Raw genomic sequence first — 27,253 nt, forward strand, 5'->3', positions numbered from 1 at the left:
ACTAACCACCAGGGGGCAGATGCTCAATGCAGGAGCTGCCCCAGGTGGTCAGTGCACGCCCACAGGGGTAGCGCTGCTCAGCCAGAAGCTGGCCTCACGGTTGGTGAGTGCAATGGTAGTGGTGGGAGCCCCTCTTGCCTCTGTGGTAGCGTTAAGGATGTCTGACTGAAGGCTTAGGCCTGCAAGCCATCAGTTGGACATTCCCTGAGGGCTCCCGGACTGTGAGAGGGTGTAGGCCAGGCTGAGGGACCCTCCACCAAGTGCACGAATTTTGTGTGCACCGGGCCTCTAATATATACATATATATATATATACATATATATATATATATATATATACACACATATATACATACATACATATATATATACATATATATATATATATATATGATTGCCTGGCTGGCATGGCTCAGCTTGGTGATTGAGTATCAAACTATGAACTAGACAGGGGTGGGCAAACTTTTTGACTCGAGGGCCACAATGGGTTCTTAAACTGGACTGGAGGGCCGGAACAAAAGCATGGATGGAGTGTTTGTGTGAACTAATATAAATTCAAAGTAAACATCATTACATAAAAGGGTACGGTCTTTTTTTTTTTTAGTTTTATTCATTTCAAACGGGCCGGATCTGGCCCGTGGGCCATAGTTTGCCCATGGCTGAACTAGGAGGTCATGGTTCAATTCCTGGTCAGGGCACATGCCTGGGTTGCAGGCTTGATCCCCAGTGTGGGGTGTGCAGGAGGCAGCCGATCAATGATTCTCTCTCATTATTGATGTTTCTATATCTCTCTTTCTTCCTTCCTCTCCAAAATCAATAAAAACATTTTTTAAAAAGGATTTAGGAAAAAGTACATGCTTAACCAAAACTTTGTTCATGAGGTAGAGAGCATTGTTCTGAATGACATTTTTTCCTTACCTTGCTTGTTTCATTGTCTTTGAATCCTTTTTCAAGTATTTGTAGCAGATGTTTTTTCTTTAACGCAACTTCAGGATCAAAAACATAAAAAAGGCATTCCAGCATCTTTCGATGGCTCCTTAACAATAGAGAGGGGGACAAATTGAAACCTGATATTAAAAAAGCTTAGCTGTAGATAAGACAATTGTTTGTCCTGCCCAGGACTGTCCTAATTATATTAGGTGTTCCAGCGTCATTATTAAACTTCCGTTTACCCTCAGTCTCAAAAGGAGCCCAAAGGTGGATAAACTAGGTCATCTTAGTCAAGGGAGATGCATGGAAAGGAAATATTTACTAAGAAGTTATATTTTCAATATTGTAAACTTTTAAAACAGAAAGACATTTTTACAAAATAAAACCAGACTTTAAAAAATGTTCCTTATGGAATTTAACTTCTTACTCTGAATCATGTATCTCTTCATTGTCCAAAAATGTTTGGAATTTATCTTCAAATTTTAGTCTCAGAATACGGTTATTAACTTTGATGACGCGTTTTACTTTCACTCCTGTAATACCATATGTTCTGAAGTCCCATGAACAAAAACGTGCTAGAATTAATTCATAGCAGGAATTAAACCTAGGTGGGGATACAGAATATATACAAAGAAAATAATAGATTTTCCTCAAAATGTTGAAGAACACGAAGTTGCATATGATAATAGTTATAGCCCATATTTTATGTCCCCTTCCCCCACAAATATACATCATCATATAGTATCTCTATGTTGGTTCAAACTGGGCACACTTATTCAATCGATAAAAGAGATGCTAAACTTTGAAACATAAAAATAATAGTTCTCTTCTTAATCCTTATGTATTTATTCTGACTAAAAGATATATTAGTAGAGCAATCCTGCATTTCTGAAACACTCTTTCTTTTGGCTTCAGGGAAACTACATGTTTCTTGCTTGCTTCTTCTTGGCTGCTCCTTCGTGGTTTTCTTTGCTCCTTCTTTTTCCTCTGACACTCTTGAATGTTGGACCGACCTAGGACTAAGTCTTTGGCTCTCCTCTTGTTTCCATGAACACTATGCCTAGATAATTTCATCTGTTTCTTTGGCAATATATAACTATATATATATATAATGTCACTATATATATATATATACCCCAAAATGTATATGCATACTTTGAATAATTATAAAATGGTGTTTATGAAAATACATTCCATTTTCAAAATTGAGCTACCAGCTGTTAAAGTGTGCATACATTTGGGGGATATATATATATATATATATATATATATATATATATCTCCCAATGTTTTATTTCTAGACTTTATCTGTACTCAACTTATTGGATATACCCAGACCAGATATATGCAACTACCCACTTAATATGTTCACTTGCATATGTAATAGGCCTCTCAAACGTAACTTGACCAATGCCAGCCCCTAAACCTGTTCCTTCTGAGTGTTTTCCATCTCAGTATATGGTACCACTATTAGCTTAGGTTAAAAAAATCAGGAATAAACCTTGCCTCCTCTCATTCTCATCAGTATCCAACTCCTCAGCAAGTCTGTTTGGCCCTACATCTAAAATACATCCTTAATGTGACCCTATTTTATCAATGCCACTGAGGTTAGACTACTCTAAGTCACTGCCATCTCTCAGTGGGACTCTTGCAATAATTTCATAACTAGGGATATAGAAGTGAAAGAGGCAGGATCCCTGCTCTCATGGAACCTATATTACAAGGGGGTTGCACAGAGAAATAAATAAGCCATAAATAAAATCATTTCTAAACGGATAAGTGCTTTGAAGAAACAGAGGCTTTGGGGTAAGGAATGGAGTGGGGGCTATTTAAGAAGGGTTTTGAATTAAGAATGAGAGAGGAGGAGGAGGGGCGGGCCATGTGAAGAGCCTAAGGAAATGTACTGAAGCTTCTCTCTGCTGCCCTCATCTGGCCATACTCACAATAGTTCTGGTCCTGTCTTAAACAGAATTTAGACTAAGAGATTTAAAAATGGATCAATTTGAAAGGAAATTAAGTGATCCTATATGGTATATATTTGCCTTTGATTATGAGATGTCTGTTCTCACTAGCACAGGATCTGAGCATGGGTGTGGACTAAGATCACAGAGGTTCCTGATGGATGGTCTCTCCCTAAGACTAATATCTGAAGGGTAAAAACCACATGATCATTTCAATAAATGCAGAGAGAGCATTTGATAAAATCCAGCAACCGTTTGAGATAAAATCTCTCAGGAAAGTGGGAATAAAGATCATATATGACCAACTCACAGCCAACATCATACTCAATGGGCACCAACTAAAAGCTTTTCCCTTAAGATCAGGAACAGGATAGGGATGTCTGCTTTCACCACTCTTATTCCACATAGTACTGGACATTATTTCTACTTTATATAGGCTGTGTATCATATCATTCCTGTTTTTACTATGTTAGTATTATCTTAGGTTTTGTGTATTAAATGATAGGATTTCGTGGATTGTTTTGGGGGTTTGGGAATGCACAAAAATTTTCCCAAATAAGGTAATGGTAATTGCTTCTTCACTTTACACCATTTTGGTTTATGAAAGGTTTCATAGAAATGCTCTTCTTTGAAATAGTGGGGAAACCTATATGTGAGCTCTAGCTCTATTCCAGTTCATGGGCTAAATCACTGCCTTTGAAAATATTAATAAAAGAGAAGCCAGTGCAATTTAAAGCACTTTAGTCAATATTTCTTAACATACATAAAAGATCAGGACTAAGGTGGCCAAGTTTGAAGTGTACTATAAGTGAAAAACAGTCCTTGGAATTCTGCCAACATATACTTGATTTTCTCCTTAAAATGGATCAAGGTTATTTTTATTAAAACCAAGTAAACAATTGCTAACACTTATCACAATCCATCAAGGTATCTAATTTACTATCAGGCTGACATATTAACCTAAATGACTTTATGCACAGCCCATGGACACACACAGTGTGTATGGGCCATTTCTTTTACATATTTTTCCACTAATCTACCTGTTTCATAAAGAGCTTACTTTATAATGAGTTAAAAATAAACAGATATAAAAATTATGTTTAGACTGAGTGCATATAAGTGACAGGCTGAAAAATTATTCATGCATCTTGCAAAGACACACCATTCAGGTTTTGCACTTGAAAAATTAAGGCCTCTACTTGTTTGCATGGGAACTGGGATGAACACCTTCTATATTTTGCACATAAAAATAAAGTATGGTGGTTAAGCAACCATTGGTAACTGCTGGGCAAATGGATGTACTGATAGAAAAGAAAGATTTTAAAAGGTCTCTTTCTCCCTTAGGCAGAGCTTCTCACACTTTCCCACCAAGGTACCCACAAGGTTCTTGAGAACCACATCTAATAGAAACCAGGGGGCTTGGTTGAAAGTAACCCCTAACAATCACACTTTTTTTCCCCCTGAAAGATTAGTACAAATTTTGCATTTGATTCCACAAAGAATCACAGATCATTTCAACCCTGACTGCGAGTAAAGGCATCCCCTGGGGTGAAGTACCAAGTCCATTCGATAGCTCTATGCGTTTCTTGGTCTCTGTCCACACACCCAAATGTGCAGTCTGCCCCTAGAGTTCTAGGGCAATCTTTGGCTATTTCATGGGTTTCCCAATTTTGAGAAATTGATTACAGAAATGTGAAAGTAATAATTAGTGATACTTTTCTGTAAAGGCTTTTTTTTTTTTAAAAAAAAAAAAAGATAATTATTTTTTTGGTTGTACCCTCTAGTTGAGGCAACACAATCACCTAATCACTTCCTTGTGTGTACCAGGAGGCCTTGTTTCTGAACTGTGGATGCTGGATTCTGCTTCTGTTTCTGGCAGCTGTCTCTATTTTTGTCTAAATACACTGGCCATCTGGATTCCTGGTTTTCAAGTGTATGCCTTACTTTAACTTGTATAGTCTATGTGCACCCGGACTCTAGCTAGCTCTAGACAGCTTGGTTTGACTTTGATCATGGAGCCTCCAGGAAATTTCTTAGGCAGCCTTCTCTGGTGTTTGTAGTCTGTGGTTGCCAAGCCTGCTTTGCCATTCCTTTTCTGTTCTAACTTCTCACCCAATATTCAGAATCCAGCACTACAATCTGTCCAGAAATAATCAGTATAAACATACATAAAATTAATACTTGACCGTGAACTTTTAAATTATATTCTTCTTTTGGGGTAAGATAAATTGGGTAAAGACCAACGAAATACCATTAGGATATTTTCAAGGTTAGTTCATGGCAATGATATAAACAGAAAGATGTATAGATGGTAAAATAGGTAACTGTCAATTCTCACTGAATGAATATTCTATATAAGAACAGTTTTGAAAATAGGGTATTTTAACATTTTTATAAGTTGATATTTTTATTGATGATCCAAAGCACTTAGAATTATTTTTAAAGCTATAACTAAATTTCAAACAGATTTACCATTCATCAGATCGAGTGCCTTCTTCAAAGTGGATATTGCCTACAGTCTCCAACTCAATTGACAAAAATGGGATCAATAACCCACTACTTTTCTTCTTTCGCTTTGTTTCAGTGCGATAAATTGTTTCAATTCTATTTAAGAAAAAAATGTATCAAGCTATTGAAATGATCTACAAGTCACAACACTGAAATTCATGATTGATTTTTTAAGAAGCTGATGTTAAAATACAAGACTTTTTGTCAATGGATAAAGACAATGTGGTGTTACTAGTTAAACCATGTAAAATACATTATATTTTTGACAACTAAAATCACCTTAATATTTGTTAATCTCAGAACAAGTGAAGGTTCACAGACTCTCCTGGCTCTACCACTTGCTCTCAGATCTTAGACAAGTCACAACATTGTTATGCTGCAGTTTCTCAGTAAAATGGCAATATTAATGGTACTGATACCTGAATAGGCTTTTTTTGCGGATTATATGCAAAATGCATGTGAAGCTCTTGGCAAAGAATTTGGCACTGAGTAACAATAAGAATTCAATAAATGTTAGTTATTATTTTGTTAGCATTATTACAGGGCATACTAACTTACACACTTGGTGCCCTAGTTAAAAAAAAAAAAAAATCACAATACTTACTGAGTCTTCTTGCTTTATATTTCTAGTTAACATTCTACCTGTATTTGTTTATACATTATTCCACGCAACTGTGTATGTGCTTTGCTCAGTCTCCTCCGTGCCATGAGCTTTTGCACTGGTAGCAGTTAGTTTGAAAAAAACACATAAATGTTTTTAGTTTGCAGACACTAGAGTAGTGATGTGACAGAATGCCACTCAGTGGACGTTCACTGTCCCTAATTAAATATGGCCTCTTTAAAAATCTATATGCCAGCTTGCCCTGGCCAGTGTGGCTGAGTTGGTTGAGCATCATCCCATGTACCAAAAGGTTGCTGATTCGATTCCTGGTCAGGGCACAAACCCAGGTTGTGGGTTCAATCCCCAGTTGGGGCATGAATGGGAGGCAACTGATTGATAATTCTCTCTCATATTGATCTTTCCCTCCCACCCCCTTCCTGCCTCTCTCTAAAATCAATAAAAACATATTTTTTTAAAAAAACAACTATATGTCAGCTTTGAACCAATGATGCCAATCTCTACCAGGAAACACATTCCATGTTTTACTTAATACTATAATTCTTTCCACTCCTGAAGGGGACACTGAGATCAACTGATGGCCCAGAACATTATATTCTCTCATGTTTTAAATTTGAACAACTAGATAATTCATTAAACATACTCATCTAGTTTTTTGTTCCAGAATTTTACTCTTTCATTCAAGGCATTTAGTTTGGTCTGTATCTTCTGCTCAAGGCTTGGCTCTTCTGAGACAGTTTCAGAGTTCGTTAATATTTCAAGCTCAGTTACTTGATTGTTATTGGGTCTTTCAATTTGCCCTTTGCCAGGTCCCTTGAGTTCAGCCAGTTCCCGTTCCAACTGTTGAAATCAATGTACCAGATAGCAAATTTTTTAGTGGACTCTATTAAATATGTAGTTAATTTAAATGAACAAAGTAGAAATCTAGATAATAAATAGACCAAACTTCATAAAACATGGCCAGCATGTGATTATAACTTTGGTATAAATTCAGTCGGCCAATTTCTTTCAGCTAAGTGAAAGACAGCCTTAAATATTAGGATTAAGGTTAGGGTTAGGGTTAGGTTTAGAAAAGCAAAGAAATTGCTTTGAAAATATTGTCCATTTTCAACACTTCCTCTCTTGTTAAACATTTAGGTGATTTCCAGAATTTTTGTTGTTGTTAATGGTGCAGTAATGAATAGCTTTATATAAAGAACTATATCCAAATCTTCAGGATAGAGTGTTAGAAGTAGATTTACTGGGTCAAAGGCTCTGAGCATTTTTAGGCTGTTACTATATCTGACCCAATTATACTCCCATCAGTGGTGTAATAGTCTCACACTCATCTTCACCAGGCTGAGTACTATCATGTGTTATACTTGGACTATTTTACAGGTGAAAATGGTTGCTCATTATCTTAATTCACATTCAGAGATTAATAATTGGCTGAGGTTCTTTCAAATGTTTATTAGTCATTTTTAATTTCTTCTTTTATAAAATGACTACTGGCCGGGTACACAAAATTGTGCACATTAAAAGGGAATTAATTAGAGAAAATATTTTAATATTGCTATTTGCCCTTTCTCTATAATAAAAGTGTCAGAGATCAAAGAAAATTAGTAAAATGTATATGAAAATCTCCCTCCTGACAGAGTCTGGGGTGTGCCGCGGGACCCAGAGTCAAGTCCCCGCCCTCCCGCACACGCTTCAAAATTGCAGGAGACCCAGACCTGGCCAGCCCCAGAACCAGCCAGCCTCACCCCCGTCAAGCCCCTCTGGGCGGGGGGTGTGCCTGAGGTCCCCCAGCCCAGTGTTAGGGCAGGGAGCATGGCATGAGGTTCCCCGGCCTGGCGCTGGGGCGGGGGGTGCAGCCTGAGGTCTCCTGGGCCAGCACCGGGGTAGGGGGGCGCAGCCTGAGCTACCCCTCCCCAGCTAGGTGCCAAGCAGCCTCAGGTCCCTGCTAATTGGTCGTTACATGATGACATCCCAACCAATTTGCATATTATCATATTATTAGATAACTAGTGACCCAGTGCACGGATTCATGCACATTCAAAAGAAATTAGTTAGAAGGTGGCCAGTGGGGTGGAACTGGGCAAGATGGGCGGGACACGCTCTGGAGCCAATCTCCCACGGTCCCTCCCTGCTGTCTGTGGAGTGAGCTGGGGCCCCTCCGGCAGGTGGGGTCCCTTGGCCTGGCCTGCGGGGATTTGGCCAAAACCGGCTCTCCAATATCTCCTGAGGGGTCCCAGAGTGCAAGGGTGCACTCTGCAAAGTTGCTGTCTTACAGAGTGTGGAATGCAAATGCAAGTGTGCAGTAAACCAGATTCAGGGCTGACAGTGCCCCAGCAACAACATAACCCACGGATGAAGGTGGAATTGCATGGCCCTGCAAGGAATTGGGCTCCCTCCTGTCTGGTTTCAGGTGCATCACCCAAGAACCACCACTGCCAAGTCACTGCAGCTTGGCAGCTTTTGCGTTGAGCGTCTGCCCCCTGGTGGTCAGTGCACGTCACAGTGACCGGTCAGACAGTTGGACACTTAGCATATTAGCCTTTTATATATATAGATTGATGTACTTTGATCAGTTTTTCTATTTACTTTTTTCTTGTTTTATTTATGGGTACATTTATACTAAGGATATCATGTTGTCTAACATGTTTATTGAAAACAATTTTTTCAGATTATCATTTGTTGTTTATTTTCATTAATTATGCTTTTGAGTACAAAGGTATTTTACCTTCTTTTTCAAACAAATCTATATTCTGTTCCTTTGAGATTTCTAGTGTTTCTTTTATTTGGTAGGCTGAGATAGTTACATCTATATATTCTTAAATTTTTTCATGGTAACATTTAAATATTTTTCCCATTGTTATTTACTTTGGTAAAATGTGAATTAAGGGTCCAACTTCCCCACCCCAAGTAGTTCAACTAGTTTTGTAACACCATTTGTTAAATAACCCATTATTTTCTCATACTTAAAGAATATATAGTTCTTTTATATGCAAAGTTCTGTTTTGAGGAAATAATCTTTAATTTTTCAGGATCTACTTTTAGTAAAGGAAACCTAATTTATTCTAAATAAAAAAGGTACACACAATATAACTACTAAAGTATGGCTTGAATATTAGTAAAGGGATATTTCATCCTTTTAGACAAGAAAATGAATTTTGAGTGTAAACTAAAGGTATCTAATAAAACCGAGGCTAAAATAAGTCTAACATATCTCTATAACTCTGAATCATATTGAATTAATTACTTTAAAATTCTTATATACTAAAAATTTTTAATTTTTATATATTAAGCCTATACCTGTTTTGAACTATATATTTATAAGCACAGAATGAAGCTTAATAAAAACACCTGGAATGAATACATTTTTGGGAATAAGCTTGACTTGAAATTCAATATTAATTAAAATAACATTATATGTGTATATATACATAAAATGAAAATATAATGCTATCTTATCCACCAGTTTCCTTTCAGATGTGGCCACTGAAATTTTACAGCAGTATATCTTACATTTTTTTTCACAAAGCTGAAGAGTTTTATTCGTTCTTCTGGCAACTTCTGTAATTTACATTTTCGATCAGCCAGTTTTTCAAGGTCTTCGTGAAGATGCCTCTGAACAGTTTTTATACGCATATTATAATACATTATCTTTTTCATAGCTGTGGTCTAAAAGTGAGAAAAAAGGAAAAGATTAACTGAAATAAAACACATTATAGGTAATTATTAGCAATATATTATGAGTGCAATATGTTCTAAATAACAATTTGAAAGATATGCATGTTCAGTTACTAATAATGATGATGTTGAAATGATAATGACTACACAGAGTCCTATATTTAAACTTGATAAGCAAAATATAAAATTCCAAAGATTTTTCCTTGTGGATGATATTTTAAATGTGAGGCATATTCACATTTACTTCCAAGATAACAACATAAAGAGATAGAATTTAATTTATAAAATAGTATCATTTATCTAAAGATAGTATCATTTACTAAAGTAAATATATAACTACATTTTTTCTATCTGATTAACTTATGGAGAAAGTAAGGAAATTAAAAATAATTAAAAGCAAATGTAATATTAATTCATTTTTAAAAGCATGGCTAAGAATAGAATTTCATGTAGGGTCTTTTTTTTTTTTTTTTTTTCCCCAAATCTATAAAAGGATGCTCTAAGTCAGTGGTTCTCAACCTTCCTAATGCCGCAACCCTTTAAAACAGTTCCTCATGTTGTGGTGACCCCCGATTTCATTGTTACAAATTGAAAATAATTAAAGCATAGTGATTAATCACAAAACAATACATAATTATATAAGTGTTTTCCAATGGTCTTAGGCGACCCCTGTGAAAGGGTTGTTCAATCCCAAAGGGGTCGCGACCCACAGGTTGAGAACTGCTGAAGTGACCTCATTTTATTTAAAGTGAGAAAATTACTAAATTATCAATCTAATCCAATGCAGGCAATTCTATAAAAGAGCAGACTCATATATCCAGCTATTTATTGGATATACTCCTTGGATGTACAAAAGGTTATTCAAAATTTATAAGCTTAAAATTAAACCATAATTCTTCCTTCTAAACCTACTCCTCCCATACTCGTCCTCGTTTCATGAAATAGCAATTTCCTCCCCTCTCTCAGTTGTTTGGGCCAATAACTTGGACTTATTCTGTACTACTTTTCTCTGTACTTCACATCCAATCTATCAGCAAATCCAGATGAGTTCTACCTTCTAACTACTACCAAAATCTGACTGCTTTTCACCACCACCTCTACTAAAACCCTGTATCAAACCATCAACATCTCTCATCCACGTTGTTGGAATTTCACTGGTCTCTCTGCTTTCACGTTTCCCCCTCTAATTCTGTATTGTTAATCCATTATCCAAAAGGGTCCCTTTAAAACATGTCATCTCGTCATCCCTCTGCTTAAAATTTTCCAGTGGCGCCCATCTCACTCATTGTAAAAGCCGAAGTCCTTACAACTTTCTAGTCTCCCATGATCTGCTCCCCACCACTCCTGTCTTTATCTCTCACTTCTCTCATCCTCACTTTCTCCGGCCACACTAGCCTCTGTTGTTCTTTAAATATGAGGCATGCTTCTGCATCAAGGTCTTTACATTTGCTGATCCCTGAACAGCTTGCTTTCTTCCTTCCTTCCAATCTCTGCTCAGATGTCACCTTAGCTGCACATCCTTCCCCAACAATTCTATATAAGAGAGTCAACACCCTGTCTTCTGCCCCTACCAGCAGTCCTGTTTTCTTCACCCTTGTTTCTTTTCTCCATAGCGTTTGTCACCATCTGATGCACTACTTGGTTCCTTATTTAGTTGCTTATTATCCGTTTGCTCTCAGTAGAGCTCCAAGAAAGCGGGGATTTTGCCTGCTTAGGTCACTGTATGTCTCTAGTGCCTTAAATTGTGCCTGGAATGCAATTTGTTAAATGAATGAACCAGCCAAGTAATATCATGAATAATATTCACTCTGCTCACCTCTGCAGTAACAGCCTGATGTCAAACTATAGCCTGATGTAAAAACATGGTTTTCACTGCAAAGCTTTGCTGTTATTTTAGACTTAACATTGTTAGAGAAGGCATTCCTCCTTGGCCCTTCAATGATTCCAAACATCTGCTACTAGACAAGAACTCTAGCCCTTTGCTTAATATTGTAAGACAATTTATTTCTCAGATGGGGATGGGAAGGATGATAATCCCAGTTTGGGCGGGGGGGCGGGGCAAGAATGAAATTTTAGAATAAATTCACAGACTAGAAAGAGAAGAGAAAGAAGTTACGATAAAAGAATAAAAACATTATCTATTTGAGATGATGGATGAGCCACAGCAAACAATGGGAGGGGCATATGTGAGGGCATCCACATGGTTGGCACATTCTACATACCCCAAAACTATGTATTGGATGGTTAATTTAATGAACAAATGTGGCAGGAAGAGGTAGAAATATAATGTGGAAAGACTATTAATAAGCATGGTGACTCCCTATGCACTCTATTCTGAATTACAGACCCTTGAGAACAGCGGTTCTCAACCTTGGGTCGCGACCCCTTTGGCGGTAGAACGACCCTTTCACAGGGGTCTCCCAAGACCATCCTGCATATCAGATATTTACATGACGATTCACAACAGTAGCAACATTACAGTTATGAAGTAGCAACGAAAATAATTTTATGGTTGGGTCACAACATGAGGAACTGTATTTAAAGGACCAGAAGGTTGAGAACCACTGCTTTAGAAGCACATCAAAGTAGACCCTCTACTGGGTGGTTCACCATCAGTGGCAGCCCCGGAATAATTTCTCTTCAAGATTTCAGAGATTGTCAAGATTTTGGCAGTGTAGGCGGTTCCCCAAATCATCTTAAATTAGATTAAAATTGACCTATCCTAGCATACTACCATCCACCATGGATTTTTTCTCATTTTTATACATAAAATTTCAAATGAGAGGAAGTTACTTGATTCATTTCTACTTTATTTAGGCTTTATTAATGTTTGTGTATATATAGCACTAGGGCAATTATTCTTAACATTGATGATAATTTTTCAGATTACCTTGTATAAATTAAAATGTTTATTATTACTTCACCTTTCAGTACTGTCATAAAAATTGAGATCTTAACACTAATTTTATTAATGGTCTATATTGGTGTGAAAAAGCCAGCTCACTGGGGCAAAAGTAGAATTGGTGACAAGAACTGACAAGATAATACTACCTGCCATATGTGGACACAGCCAAAAAGAAGGAGTTAATTAAACTTAAGTCACAGATACCCCATTAGGGATGCACTTACATCTGCCAGTTCCTTGATTGGCTTTGCTGACACATCATATGTGTCAAGTCTTTGAAGGCAAGGCAAGTGGTACAGTACATGTGTGGAATAATTACACAGCAGACAAACCGGGTTGGTTTTATATTGAGGATCATTCAGACATAAATCCTTTAAGCGACGAAGCCTGGTTAAGTTGGTAAGGTCCTAAAACAGCAGCAGTAATAATGTTTAATTAATTGCAACTGTCCATTTCTAAAGGAGGCTCCTGAACACTCAAGGTCACTATACTGTAATGTAATGCATTCTAATTATCTGCTTAAATATGCTAAAGTGATTTCGATGGATAAAATGTTCTTGTCTAATGAAAACCACGCTAAATATATGTAGATCATCGATAATTAAATAGCAGACTCTATGTAACTATGCGTGTAAATTGTACTTTCTAAAAAAGGCCAAAGAATATTTACTAATTCGTGTATTTCACCCGGAGCCAGTCACTTGAGCACATTTATTCAGTAAGAGGGTTCCTCTGTGCGCAGCTCCTGTGTAACACCGCCCCCTTGTGCCTGTGGGTCTCCTCCTCCCTTCACCAGCATTCCCCACACTTACCACCTCCGCACACAGCTCGCCATTTCCTTGGCCTGCAGATGGGCTCTTCTCATCAAAGGCTAGGGGACCCTGGCTCTATTACAGTCACCATTAAATTCCTGATTTTTAGTTGTTAATTTTTTTTTTCCTGTAAATGCCTTTTCTACCTATTAAGGACATCTGAAACCTAGCTTTCTCCTGAGGCCTCATTTTCCTCACAATGTATGGAGGCAGAGGGGTTGATAATGCACTTCCAGACTGTTTCTCCTTAACATCTTTTATCCTAAAGTTTCAGCCATCTTTCCACCTGCCTTTATTTGGCATCTGGCCCTTGCTTCCCCCTTCAGTCTTCTTTCTTTCAATTTAAACCCTGACATTTTATGCTTTAGCCACGTACTGAAAAACTAGAAATTTCATAATGTATCAGACCCTACCTTATCTTTAGACTCTCACTCAGGCTGTTGCTTTTGAGTGGATTGGACTTCACCCCAATTTAACCTCTTAATCTGTCAAGACTTAACCTAAAATTCTTCTTCTCTAGGAGCCCTGTTTCATCACCCCAAGCGTGGGGTAGATGCTCCTCCTATGAACTCTTAGCCACTGGCTTACCTTTGCTTTAGAATTTCACACCCTTCTGCCAATTGCTTGTTCATCCATAACTCTATAAGCCAAGGGTCTATATGGACTTTGGCCCTAAGAACGGTGACTACATTTTTAAAGTGTTGTGGAAAAATAATTTAAAAGAACACATTACAGAGGCTATATGACCTACAAAGCCTAAAATATGTCCTACCTGGCCTTTATAGAAAAAGTCTGGCAATTCCTGAGATAAACTGTTTGAGAGCAGGGTTTGTGACCTGTTTAACTTTACATCCCCAGCACTCAGCATTTCGGACACAGTAGGCACTAAATAAACATGTGAATTGAATTGAATGATTATTACTTTCTTCCAACCTCCACAATATCCTCATAGTTTCCTCAACAATAGCATTACTAGGGTGGTTCCTGGGGTAGGAGGGTGCTATGGTGGGATTGGACTTAAAGGGATGCAATGCTACCTAGGAGCGTCAGAATCAGAGTTAAGGGACATCTAAAGCAAGAACCAGGAAACATTAGTTCTGAAGATAAAGCACCAATGGAACAGGGAAGCAAGCAGTGAAGTCAGACTGTAAGAGGAGAAAGTAACAGGGCTAGGGAGCCTGTGTGTCTCCAAACTCTCTCTGGAGAACTGAGACTTTGACTCTACAGGCAGGAGCTGGGTCCATGAGAGGAGTGGCGCTAAGCAGAGTTGCTCTGAAAGGGCACTTTCTGGTCAGAGCTGTGCAAATAGTTACTTGGTGTAATTCTGCAGGAACAAGGGAGGCAAATCTCAGAGCGTTCTTGTAAGTAAAGACCCCCTTTAATTTATGGGTGGCCATGTTGCATTTGACCATCAGTCTGGGCTAGGAGACTGTGAACTCTGAAGTCTTACACAGGAACCCTCCTCCCCACCCCCCACTCAAAAGGCAGATGATATTGAAGTCATTTCATCACTGAAAATCAGTGTTGCGCTACCTGGTGTGGATGGAAAGTGGCACAGAAGTTATTCCATCATTACCAGGATAGTATTTTTTAGGGTGAATGGAAAGATTAGCGATAAAAACTCAAAATAACAGTGTTTCAAGAATATTCTTAAGATGAGACTAGCAAAAGTTGCTGTGAATCATGTTCAATGCTTTTATAATAAATAGCCATCATTATTATAGGGAGCCTTTTTAATATTATGCCATACAACAAATTTTCACAACAACCCTATTTTCTCCTCAGATTGAAAGAAAATATGTTAACATAAAGTGATATAATAATAAATTAGCATATCTATTGAGTGTCTACTATTGAGATCTTTACATTATCATTTCACTTAACTTCATGTTACCACTGCGTCTGGTTTGTGGCAGGGCCAGAACTGACAGATCTTTCCGCCTGGGAAGCCCATGCTTTTGGCCACATGAGGCCGCCACGGCTAGCCAGCGCAAGGTAACCCTCCATCTGGCTTCTTGGCAGGGCAATCCCTTCTCCTCCCAGCATTCTGCCTCATCTTCTTCAGCCTCAACTCATGATTCTCTCCCTCACTCTGTTCCAGCCACACAGGATTTTTAGTTTCTTGAATTTGCTATATCCCTTTCCACCACTTAGGCCATTTCACAAATTTGTACAGAATGCGCATTCCTTAGGTAACTCCTAGTTTTGGTAGCTTAAACATTACCTTCCATGGCATTCTGGATTTCTCTTTCATAGCTTCCTCTGATCAAATACACCCTTTGATTTCTGACCTCCATGCCTTTGTGCATATTGTTCTCCCCATCTTAGAATGCCTGCCTGCCACTGCCTGGAAGATCTGCCCACAACGCCTGTCAAAATCCTGTCAACCCTTCAAGGTGTGACCACATCAAATATTCCCTCTTGATTTTGACCAAGAAGATAAAATTGTGCTTAAATTTCTTTTTAAGGTGCTTATAACATTCTGCCTCAGTCCATAGCTTTTTGGTGTCCTATATTCTTCTCTGAGTAAAAAAAATGTCTATTTCAATACTGATCAATTCAAAACTATTTCTATAGTAAATTTGCTCATCTTTCTTCAGTATTGTATAGGGGAAGTGTTGGAATATGCACCTTCAATCTGACACTGTCAAAATTATGAATGTCATGTTTCCACCCACATTATGTGCCATAAGCATGAAATCTTTTTATGTTTTTTTTTCTCTTTCATTTGAGTGCTTGACAAATGTTTGTTAAGATTTATTACATGTCAAGTACTGTTTTAGGCTTGCGAAGATAGCAGTGAACAAAACAGGTGAAGTTTCTGTATTCACGAAGCTTGTATTCTAGTAAGGGATGTGGATCAGCGCCAAGACAAAAAATAAAACAGGGAAAGAGATATGGGAGTGCTTCAGGATGGGGAGGGCAGTAGAGTAGGGGCTGTTGATATTTTATCTAAATTGTGCAGGAAAGACATCATGAAGAATATAATGTTTGACCAAAGTCCTGGAAGAAATGAGGAAATGAGCAATGAAAATATATGGGGAAGACTATCCCAGCAAGTGCTAAGGCCCTAAGGTGAGTATGTGCAAGGAACAGTGAGGAGATCAGAATGGCTGGAGATGAGTAAGCAAAGGGGAGAGTGGTCAGAGAGACAGTTGGGGGACTAGATTATTTAGTGTCTTGTGGGCCAGTGTAACCACTGATTAATGGCTTTTACTCTGAAAGAGATGAGAGAAGTCAGGGAAGGGTTTTGAGCAGAAGAGTGATTTGATCTGACATGTTTTTAAAGGAATGGACTGCTGTGTGGAGAACAGACATCATAGCAAAAGGGTTAACACAGGGAGACCTGTTGGAGGCTTTTTTTTTTCTTCCCAATAATGAATGTTAGGGATGATGGTGTCTTAAACTAGGTCAGTAGTGATACAGGTGGTAAAAAAAAAAAATGGTCAGACTCTGGACATATTCAGAAGGTGGAGCCAACAGAATTTGCTGATGGATTGAATGGAGTTGAAGGAATAGGGGGGTCAAAAGGACGGTGAGTACTAGTATTTGGCTTATGTTACTAGAAGAATGAAGATCTCTTTAGAGAGGCAGAGAAAGCTGCAGAAGGAGGAGGTTCACTGGAGGGGAAATCAGTTTGAGTCAGCACAGGTGATATCTATAGTTTGGGGAGTTGTTAGGGAAAGCAGAGATGCCAATCTAGGAGGCATTAGCGGATAAAAGGTATTTAAAGTCTTAGACATGATGAGATTATTTACAGAGTGAATGCAGACAAAATAAGAAAAGACCCTGGGACTGACCTGGGGCAGTTCATTTTTTAAATGTTATGAAAGGATGAGTAACCAGAAGAGGTATAGCTAGAAAGACCAGGGGGAAACTAACAGAAATTAGTATCTTAAAAGCAAAGTAGTTATTTGTTTGATTTTAATAGTGTCAGATCATTATGGTCAATTTAGTCAACTAACTCTAAAATTCTCAGGAGCACTGGATAGTCCAACATGATCAAGTTATTTCTTAAAAGGGGGCTGGCTATTTAGTCCATTTTCTGCAATAAGATGGTTCATGATCCAGGTTGGTAAATAAAAATTCATTCCACTGAAACATACCTTGAAAGAACATATTTGATTACCAGAAAGGTTTAATTTTTCCAGTTGTTCATTGGGATCAAGACATCGACCTTTAATTTAAAAAAGCAAGATGAAAGAAAAATTAAATTTCTTGTTTTACCTCCTATTCATATCCTGTCTTATTTCTGAATTGTATATGGGCATCATTTCTTGCAGGTCAATAAGATAAACAACACCACTATAATTATTAACCTCTGATTTAGAATCATAGATTCAGAAATGCTTTCCAAAGATATCATGCAAAAAGGTCTAAAAGAAAGGAATGTACTTTTTATACTGATAAAATATTATTGTAGCACTAGAAGCCTGGTGCATAGATTCATGCACCAGTGGGATCCCTCGGCTTGGCCTGCAGGCTCTCTGACATCTCCCGAGGGGTCCTGGATTGCGAGAGGGTGGTTCTTGGGTGACGCACCCTGGAATTGGGCTCCCTCCTCTCTGATTCTGGGTGCGTCACCCGAGAAACGCAGCTGCCAAGTCACCGCAGCTCAGCAGCTCCTGCGTTGAGCATCTGCCCCCTGGTGGTCAGTGTTCATCATAGCTACCTGTAGGACGGTTGCTTAGGCTTTTATATATATAGATTACCTTACATTCCAAATAAAACAGTACATACCAATGCTGCTTATTAGATTTCCAGCAAGGTTGAGATCATTTAAGTTCTTCAAAGTTTGCAAGCCCTAAAAATTTAGACAGTATATAATTTAGGAGAAATCATTAAAATCTATACTTATAAACCATCTGATCAATCTGGTAGTTCTCTGGGTGTTCTGAGCATTGAGCCCAGAAGTAAGTGGGAGCCTCAATGAAGCCATCTTTGTTTCTCTGGCACCTGGAGAGAGTTATTGGAGGAGGGAACAGGGAAATGGAGAGGAAATGAGGAAGAGAAAGGGGAGTAGGGAAAAAGAGCACATCACACAAAGTGTGCTTATAATCTTAGGCAAGTAATGTATAAAACTTCTTTAAATCTCTTTTTTTTAAAAAACCTCCAAAGAGGAAATAACACTTTACCTCTCAGGCTTTGTGGGAGGAGTAAAGAAAATAATGTAGATGAAGTTCTCTTTGTTAGTTCTTCTTAACAACAATAATTAAACTAATTATAAGTATTTTGGCTCTTAAGCATAATAAGATCTTGGACATTCTGGTTTAAACTCCATAGTAGTAATTAATTTTACATATACAGTGAAATTATCTTACCTCAATATTCTTAATTGTATTGTGGTTCAGCCAAAGAACCTCCAGTTTCAATAATTTCTCTAAACTTTCTATTTTAGAAATTTTATTATAATATAAATACAGTTTTTCTAAATTTTTACATTCTCGAAGACCTTCAATTTTCTGTTAAAAAAAAAGAGCAGACTGAGTAGTGTTAGCTTATATTTTACCATAATCCTTATAATAAAGTACATATCAAGTACATTTTCTTTTAAAAGTCAAATTTTATTGCAAAATAAATATCCAGCAAAATTAGCTAAATTTTTTAAATCCTCACCCAAGGACTTGTTCATTGTTTTTTTTAGAGGGGGGGGGGAGAGAAAACATAAATTGGTTGCCTCCCCAACACACCCCGATTGAACCCACAACCTAACTATGTGCCCTGACTGGGAATTGAACCCATGACATTTTGGTGTATGGGACAATGCTCCAACCAACTGAGCCATACTGGCCAGGGCTAACTAAGTTTTTTAAAGGAAAAACATATAACTTCTGTATCCATGTACAACTATTTTCAATTTTATATTCTCTTTTTATTTAAATCAACTCTGCACCTAATTTTATATGGTTATAATCATAATATCTCTACAGATTAGTGTTTTGTTAAACTTAAGACTATCTAAAATGTTTCCATAATTGTCAAATATTTAATAATTTTCAAATATGAAAATATTTAATAATTACAAAATATTTCAGGAAGTTTATAATCATTTTCTTTAAAGTAACCCTATATGTGGCATATTTATATTTCAAAATTTTAGCTATTATAAATAATAGTGCAATAAATAACTTCATGAATACAGTTGTTTTCTGCTGCTGAATTACTTCTCTTGGACAAAATCTTAGGATAGGAATTTCTGAGTCAAATAGTGTGTACCTTTGTTTGGCTCTTCACACATTCTGCAATATTTCTTTTCAATATAAATGTTATAATTTTCACACTACCAATAGTATCTAAGTGAACTGATTTAATTCCTAAGCAATACTGGGTATTATTTGGTCTGATTTGGTTACTAAAAAGTAGATATGTCTATGTTTTAATTCTTTATTTCTAGTTTTTCCCATGTATAAATCTATTTCTATCTTTTGCCCATTTATCTGTTTTGTGTTTTGTTTTCTTTTACTGGATAACGGGTATTATTGCAATTCATCATGTATGGTCTCTTTTTCCCCCTCACTCATCTGTTTTGATCCATGTCTTAAGCAAATATCCCAATGAATTATTTTTCCAAAGCCACAGAATTCAGTATAAAATATTTCATGTAAAATGAAATGTTTAGACTTACCTCTAGATAGCATTCAGCAATCCAAAGTTCTTTGAGTTGTAAACAAGTCTCTAATCCTGAAATTTCTTTTATGTCTTGAGCAACGATTGTGAGACTTGTTAAATTAGGAAATAATGATAATCCGACTATACAGGGATACCCTGAGAAAAACATCTCCAGTTTTGAAGTATCTGATCCTTCTTGTACAACCATCTCATAAGATAAACCATTGCATAAACACTGTTTTCAAAAAAGAAACTGGGTTATTACCTATTTAAAATAATAAAAATGTGTTTTTGCCATTAAAAATTATAAACTGTCAATTGCACTGATGCCATGTTTTATTCTCACAAGAAGGAATGTTGTACCATATGTATAATTTCTCTCTGATTCCAAAGGTCACGCTGTAGAAGAAATATCTAGGTAAACTCAAGAATGTAGTGTAAAGTATTCTATTTGATATTCTTGCAGATATGGTTGGAAATAAATTTGACCCTCACTCACCAGTTCTTTAATTATTTCTTCTTGGTTTAGATTTTCACATTCAATCATCTTCCATTAAAAATAATGGTGACAATATATTATCTGTTAAGGAAAATAAAAAATTAAAATAAACACTAGAGTGATGTCATTCCACATTGAAAGGGCTCTTAAACCTACTTAGGTGCAACTGCCCACCTGTGGCTTGAAATCTTCACACAGTACATTACCAAGCATCTGCCTGGGCCCCAAGACAGTCCATTGCATCTATAAAGTTTCTGTTAGAAAGTTATTTTTTATTTTGAATTTAACTGTCTCTTCATAACTTCTTGCTATTTGTTGCCATTTTACCTTCTGGATTCATATAAAACAAGTATAATTTTCTTCCTCAGTATGAGCCTAATTTACCACTTGAAGAAAATACTTGAAGAAAATCTACACCCTTACCCTGCCTCCAGTTCATGTCTTTTAGTTTCCTAAGTGTACTTACAGAGCAAAGAAAAGAATCCATGGGCATAGCGACATATCTGTCATGTTAATAAATGTTGATTAAAATGAATTAGCCAACTTCTTCATTTTAGATGGTATGAATTAATTAATAACTAAATAGATTTAATACAATTTAACCCAGTTTTTCATTATTTTTAATATTTTCATTATGTTATTCCAGATACGAACTATTTAAAAAACAGTTTGGTTTTAATATTATGACATGATAAAAGAAGATGCAGAAATGGTATATATTGTGATCCCATCTTTTTAGAATAACTCCCCAACACATACATGTGTATGCGTGTATATTTATGTGTAGGCATGTGCATGTGTGATTATGTAAGGAAAACATATGGAAAGATACATGCTAAGTTATTAACATGCATTATCTTTGATGCAGGTGAAAGCTGATGTAGTTATAATAGGCATGCCAGATTGGATGGGGTTAGACCTAAAAAATAGAAAAGAAAAAATCCACACTTTTTAAATAGAATGTTTAGTAATGTGTAACATGAATATATGACCATTTATTTATTCATCCTACTGTTGGTAGACATTTGAACTGTTTCCAGTTGGAGCTAAATAGTGCTTCTCTGAACATTTTTGTCATACAGGTACACATTTCTACTGGGTGTATGCCTACAAGTGGAATGAGGAAGAAACTATTGTTTCTTCCAATGTAGATGACTCTCACAAACACAATGCTGAGCAAAGGAAGCTACACAATGAATATATACTGCATGACTCCATTCAATAATATTTGAAAACAACTAATCTCTGGTATCAGACGTCAGGATGATAGTTACCTTTCAGGGGTGAGTGACTAGGAGGCAGCATAAAAGGGCTCTGTAGTGCAAATGAAGATATATTTCTTGATCTGGGTTCTGGTTAAAGGGATATATGTTCACTTTGAGAAAAATAAAATTAGATTCCTAAGATAGATGTTATACATCAATGAAATTTTACTTAAATGTTTATTTTATTTATTTATTTTTTGGGGTTTTTTTTTTTTTTTTTTTTATTGCTTAAAGTATTACAAAGGGTATTACATATGTGTCCATTTTATCCCCCCGCCCTAGACAGTCCCCCAGCCTCCCCTATCCCCCAGTGTCTTATGTCCATTGGTTATGCTTATATGCATGCATACAAGTCCTTAGGTTCATCTCTTACCCCCCTACCTCCTGCCCCCCAACCCTCCCCGGCCTTCCCGCTGCAGTTTGACAATCTGTTTGAGGCAGCTCTGCCTCTGTATCTATTATTGTTCAAAAGTTTATAATGGTCTCTATTATCCATGAATGAGTGAGATCATGTGGTATTTTTCCTTCATTGACTGGCTTATTTCACTTAGCATAATGCTCTCCAGTTCCATCCATGACGTTGCAAATGGTAAGAGTTCCTTCCTTTTTAGAGCAGCATAGTATTCCATCGTGTAGATGTACCACAGTTTTCTAATCCATTCATCTACTGATGGGCACTTAGGCTGTTTCCAGATCTTAGCTATGGTGAATTGTGCTGCTATGAACATAGGGGTGCATATATCCTTTCTGATTGGTGTTTCTGGTTTCTTGGGATATATTCCTAGAAGTGGGATCACAGGGTCAAATGGGAGTTCCATTTTCAGTTTTTTAAGGAAACGCCATACTGTCTTCCATAGTGGCTGCACCAGTCTGCATTCCCACCAGCAGTGCACAAGTGTTCCTTTTTCTCCACATCCTCTCCAGCACTTGTCGTTTGTTGATTTGTTGATGATAGCCAGTCTGACAGGTGTGAGATGGTACCTCATTGTTGTTTTGATTTGCATCTCTCGGATGATTAGTGACTTTGAGCATGTTTTCATATGTCTCTTGGCTTTCTGAATGTCCTCTTTTGAAAGGTGTCTATTTAGGTCCTTTGCCCATTTTTTGATTGGATTGTTTATCTTCCTTTTGTTAAGTTGTATGAGTTCCCTATAAATTTTGGAGATTAGGCCCTTATCAGATATGACATTGGCAAATATGTTTTCCCACACAGTGGGTTTTCTCGTTGTTTTGTTGATGGTTTCTTTTGCTGTGCAGAAGCTTTTTATTTTGATGTAGTCCCATTTGTTCATTTTCTCTTTAGTTTCAAGTGCCCTAGGAGCTGTATCAGTGAAGAAATTGCTTCAGCATATGTCTGAGATTTTGTTGCCTTTGGATTCTTCTAGAATTTTTATGGTTTCCTGTCGTACATTTAAGTCCTTTATCCATTTTGAGTTTATTTTTGTGTATGGTGTAAGTTGGTGGTCTAGTTTCATTTTCTTGCATATATCTGTCCAATTTTCCCAACACCATTTATTGAAGAGACTATCTTGGCTCCATTGAATGTTCTTGCCTCCTTTGTCAAATATTAATTGAGCATATTGGTTCGGGCCGATTTCTGGGCTCTCTATTCTATTCCATTGATCTATATGCCTATTCTTGTGCCAGTACCAGGCTGTTTTGAGAACAGTGGCTTTGTAATACAACTTGATATCTAGTATTGAGATCCCACCTACTTTGTTCTTTTTCAGGATTGCTGCAGCTATTCGGGGTCTTTTTTTATTCCAGATGAATTTTTGGAGAGTTCGTTCTAGATCTCTGAAGTATGCCGTTGGTATTTTAATGGGAAGTGCGTTGAATTTATAGATTGCTTTGGGTAGTATGGACATTTTAATGATGTTGATTCTACCAATCCATGAACACGGTATGTTCTTCCATCTGTTTATGTCTTCCTCTATATCTTTTTTCAACGTCCTGTAGTTTTCTGAGTAGAGGTCTTTTACCTCTTTAGTTAAGTTTATTCCTAGGTAGCTTAATTTTTTTGGTGCGATGGTAAACGGGATTGTTTTTATAATCTCTCTTTCTGAAAGTTCACTATTGGTGTATAGAAATGCCTCAGATTTCTTGGGGTTAATTTTGTATCCTGCTACATTGCCAAATTCATGTATTAAGTCTAGTAGCTTTTTGATGGAGTCTCTAGGGTTTTGTATGTATAATATCATGTCGTCTGCAAATAAGGACAGTTTTACTTCCTCTTTTCCAATTTGGATGCCTTTTATTTCTTCTTCTTGCCGAATTGCAATGGCTAACACTTCCAGTACTATGTTGAACAGGAGTGGTGAGAGGGGGCATCCCTGTCTTGTTCCTGTTCTTAGGGGAAATGGTGTTAGTTTTTGTCCATTGAGTATGATGTTGGCTGTGGGCCTGTCATATATGGCTTTTATTATGTTGAGGTATGATCCATCTACTCCCACCTTGCTGAGAGTTTTTATCAAAAATGGGTGTTGAATTTTGTCAAATGCTTTTTCTGCATCAATTGATATGACCATGTGGTTTTTTTCTTTCAGTTTGTTTATGTGATGTATCACGTTTATTGATTTGCGGATATTGTACCATCCTTGCATCCCTGGGATAAATCCTACTTGGTCATGGTGTATGATCTTTCTGATGTACTGCTGGATCCGATTTGCTAAGATTTTGTTGAGGATTTTGGCATCTATGTTCATGAGGGATATTGGCCTGTAATTCTCTTTCATTGTGTTGTCTTTACCTGGTTTTGGTATTAGGGTGATGCTGGCTTCATAGAATGAGCTTGGAAGTGTTCCTTCCTCTTGAATTTTTTTTAGTAGTCTGAGGAGGATAGGTTTTAGTTCTTCCTTGAATGTTTGGTAAAACTCCCCTGTGAAGCCGTCTGGTCCTGGGCTTTTGTTTGATGGAAGCTTTTTGATGACTGCTTCAATTTCTTCCATAGTTATTGGCCTGTTGAGATTTTTAGATTCTTCCTGATTGAGTTTTGGAATGTTGTATTTTTCTAGGAATTTGTCCATTTCCTCCAGGTTGTCTAGTTTGCTGGAGTAGAGCTGACCATAGTATTTTTTAACAATCATTTGTATTTCTGTGGGGTCTGTTGTTATTTCGCCTCTATCGTTTCTGATTTTGTTTATTTGGGTCCTCTCTCTTTGCTTCTTGGTGAGTCTGGCTAGAGGTTTGTCAATTTTGTTTATCCTTTCAAAGAACCAGCTCTTGGTTTCATTGATTTTCTGTATTGTTTTTTTGGTCTCTATGTCATTTATTTCTGCTTTAATCTTTATTATCTCCTTCCTTCTGCTCACTCTGGGGTTTTCTTGTTGCTCTCTTTCTAATTCTTTGAGTTGTAGAGTTAGCTGATTTACTACCATTTTTTCTTGTTTTTTGAGATAGGCCTGTAGAGCTATAAACTTCCCTCTCAGGACTGCTTTCATTGTGTCCCATAGGTTTTGGATTGTTGTGTTTTCATTGTCATTAGTTTCCAGGATGTTTTGAATTTCTTCTTTGATTTCATTGGTAATCCAATCAATATTTAATAGCATGCTATTCAGCTTCCAGGTGTTTGAGTATTTTGGGTTGTTTTTATTGTAGTTTATTTCTAATATTATGCCATCGTGGTCTGAGAAGATGCTTTTTATGATTTCAATCTTCTTGAATTTGGGGATACTTTGCTTGTGACCCAGTATATGGTCTATTTTTGAATATGTGTCATGAGCACTGGAGTAGAATGTATATTCCGTGGCACTGGGGTGAAGTGTTCTGAAGATGTCTATTAAGTCCATCTGATCTAGTGAGTCATTTAGGATTGCTGTATCTTTGCTGATTGTTTGTCTAGAGGACTTATCCAGTGCTGTCAGTGGTGTATTAAAGTCCCCTACTATGATTGTATTGTTGTTGATCTCTCCTTTGATATCTTCCAGGAGTTTTTTTATGAATTTGGGTGCTCCTGCATTGGGTGCATATATGTTTACCAGGGTTATATCTTCTTGTTGAATTGATCCCTTTAGTATTATGAAGTGGCCTTCCTTATCTCTTGTTATGGCCTTCACTTTGAGGTCTATTTTGTCCGATATAAGTATTGCTACCCCAGCTTTCTTTTCCTTTCCATTTGCCTGAAAGATATTTTTCCATCCTTTCACTTTCAGTCTGTGTGAGTCCCTTCTAATGATGTGGGTTTCTTGTAGACAGCAGATGTATGGGTCATGTTTTTTTATCCATTCAGCCACTCGATGTCTTTTGTTTGGAGCATTTAGTCCGTTTACGTTTAAAGTTATTATTGAAAGGTACTTATTTGTAGCCATTTCTTTTTTTGTGTGTGTGGCTGTTTTCTTTCTGAGCTTTTTATTATTTTTATACCAGTCCCTTTAGCATTCCTTGCATTGCTGGCTTGGTGGTGATAAACTCCCTTAGCCTTTTTTTGTCTGTGAAGCTTCTTATTTCCCCTTCAAGTTTGAATGATAGCCTTGCTGGATAGAGTATTCTTGGATTCAGTCCTTTGCTTTGCATCACTTTGTAAATTTCTGTCCATTCTTTTCTGGCCTGATGTGTTTCTGTTGAGAAATCATTTGACAATCTAATGGGAAATCCCTTGTATGTAACTTTCCGTCTCTCTCTTGCAGCCTGTAAGATTCTCTCTTTGTCCTGAACATTTGCCATGGTAATTATGATGTGTCTTGGTGTGGGTCTTTTCGGGTTCACCTTGTTTGGGACTCTCTGGGCTTGTGTGACTTTTTTCTTCCCCACCTCAGGGAAGTTTTCTGATATTATTTCTTCTAATAGGTTTTCTAATCCTTGTTCATCCTTCTGTTGTTCTGGTACCCCTATTATTCGTATGTTGTTTCGTTTCATGTTGTCCCAAAGCTCCCTTAGGCTCTCCTCCTGTCTTTTAATTTTTTTCTCCAATTGCAGTACATTTTGGGTGTGTTTTGCTTCCTTGTCTTCTAATTCACTAATTTGGTCCTCCGCTTCTCCTAGTCTACTGTTGATAATTTCAATGGAGTTTTTCATTGCAGCTATATCACTCTTCATTTCTTCTTGGGTCTTACTTAAGTTGTTGATTTTTTCATCTGTTTCTTCTAGCTTCTTCCATATGTTATCGATTTTTTCATCTGTTTCTTCTTGCTTCTTGCAGAGGATGTCGATTTTTTCCTCCATCCGGTTTATGCACTCTAGGACCCTTATTCTGAATTCTTTGTCTGTCATGTTGCATGCCTCTGTATTACTTAGCTGCTTTTCTGGAGAGTCCTCCTTCTCTTTCCTTTGGGGGTTTCTTTGTCTACCCATGTTTGATCTCACTGACATATCTAGACGTTGAGTCGTTCAGTGGTTGCTCCCTTGGTGGCAGTGACTCCTTGGTCTGTGGTTGCTCTTCGGGCGGTTGCGGTAGCAGCTGCTCTTCAGTTGGCAGCAGCTCCTCTGGTGTGTGCTGTTCACAGCTGAGGTGGCTCTTCTGGCTGGTGGGGCGAGGC

The 27,253-nt window shown here is 37.3% G+C and overlaps 1 protein-coding gene across 1 annotated transcript in view; it reads right to left on the reverse strand.

Annotated features, from left to right (window-relative positions):
- LRRC9 (leucine rich repeat containing 9) overlaps nucleotides 1-27,253 on the reverse strand; it is a 101,768-nt gene that overhangs the window by 64,745 nt on the left and 9,770 nt on the right. The window contains exons 2-12 of the mRNA XM_081090484.1: nucleotides 20,515-20,595; nucleotides 20,032-20,250; nucleotides 18,728-18,868; nucleotides 18,147-18,210; nucleotides 17,513-17,583; nucleotides 12,819-13,001; nucleotides 9,525-9,680; nucleotides 6,661-6,857; nucleotides 5,363-5,494; nucleotides 1,357-1,533; nucleotides 918-1,035 (exon numbers count right to left, since the gene is read on the reverse strand). Coding sequence (XP_080946610.1) covers nucleotides 918-1,035; nucleotides 1,357-1,533; nucleotides 5,363-5,494; nucleotides 6,661-6,857; nucleotides 9,525-9,680; nucleotides 12,819-13,001; nucleotides 17,513-17,583; nucleotides 18,147-18,210; nucleotides 18,728-18,868; nucleotides 20,032-20,250; nucleotides 20,515-20,562 — 1,506 coding nt within the window. The 5' untranslated portion in view covers nucleotides 20,563-20,595. The remainder of the gene's footprint in view (nucleotides 1-917; nucleotides 1,036-1,356; nucleotides 1,534-5,362; nucleotides 5,495-6,660; nucleotides 6,858-9,524; nucleotides 9,681-12,818; nucleotides 13,002-17,512; nucleotides 17,584-18,146; nucleotides 18,211-18,727; nucleotides 18,869-20,031; nucleotides 20,251-20,514; nucleotides 20,596-27,253) is intronic.

Source organism: Myotis nattereri (genome assembly GCF_964212035.1).
Source record: "Myotis nattereri genome assembly, chromosome: 1".
NCBI classification, from domain to species: Eukaryota; Metazoa; Chordata; class Mammalia; order Chiroptera; family Vespertilionidae; genus Myotis; species Myotis nattereri.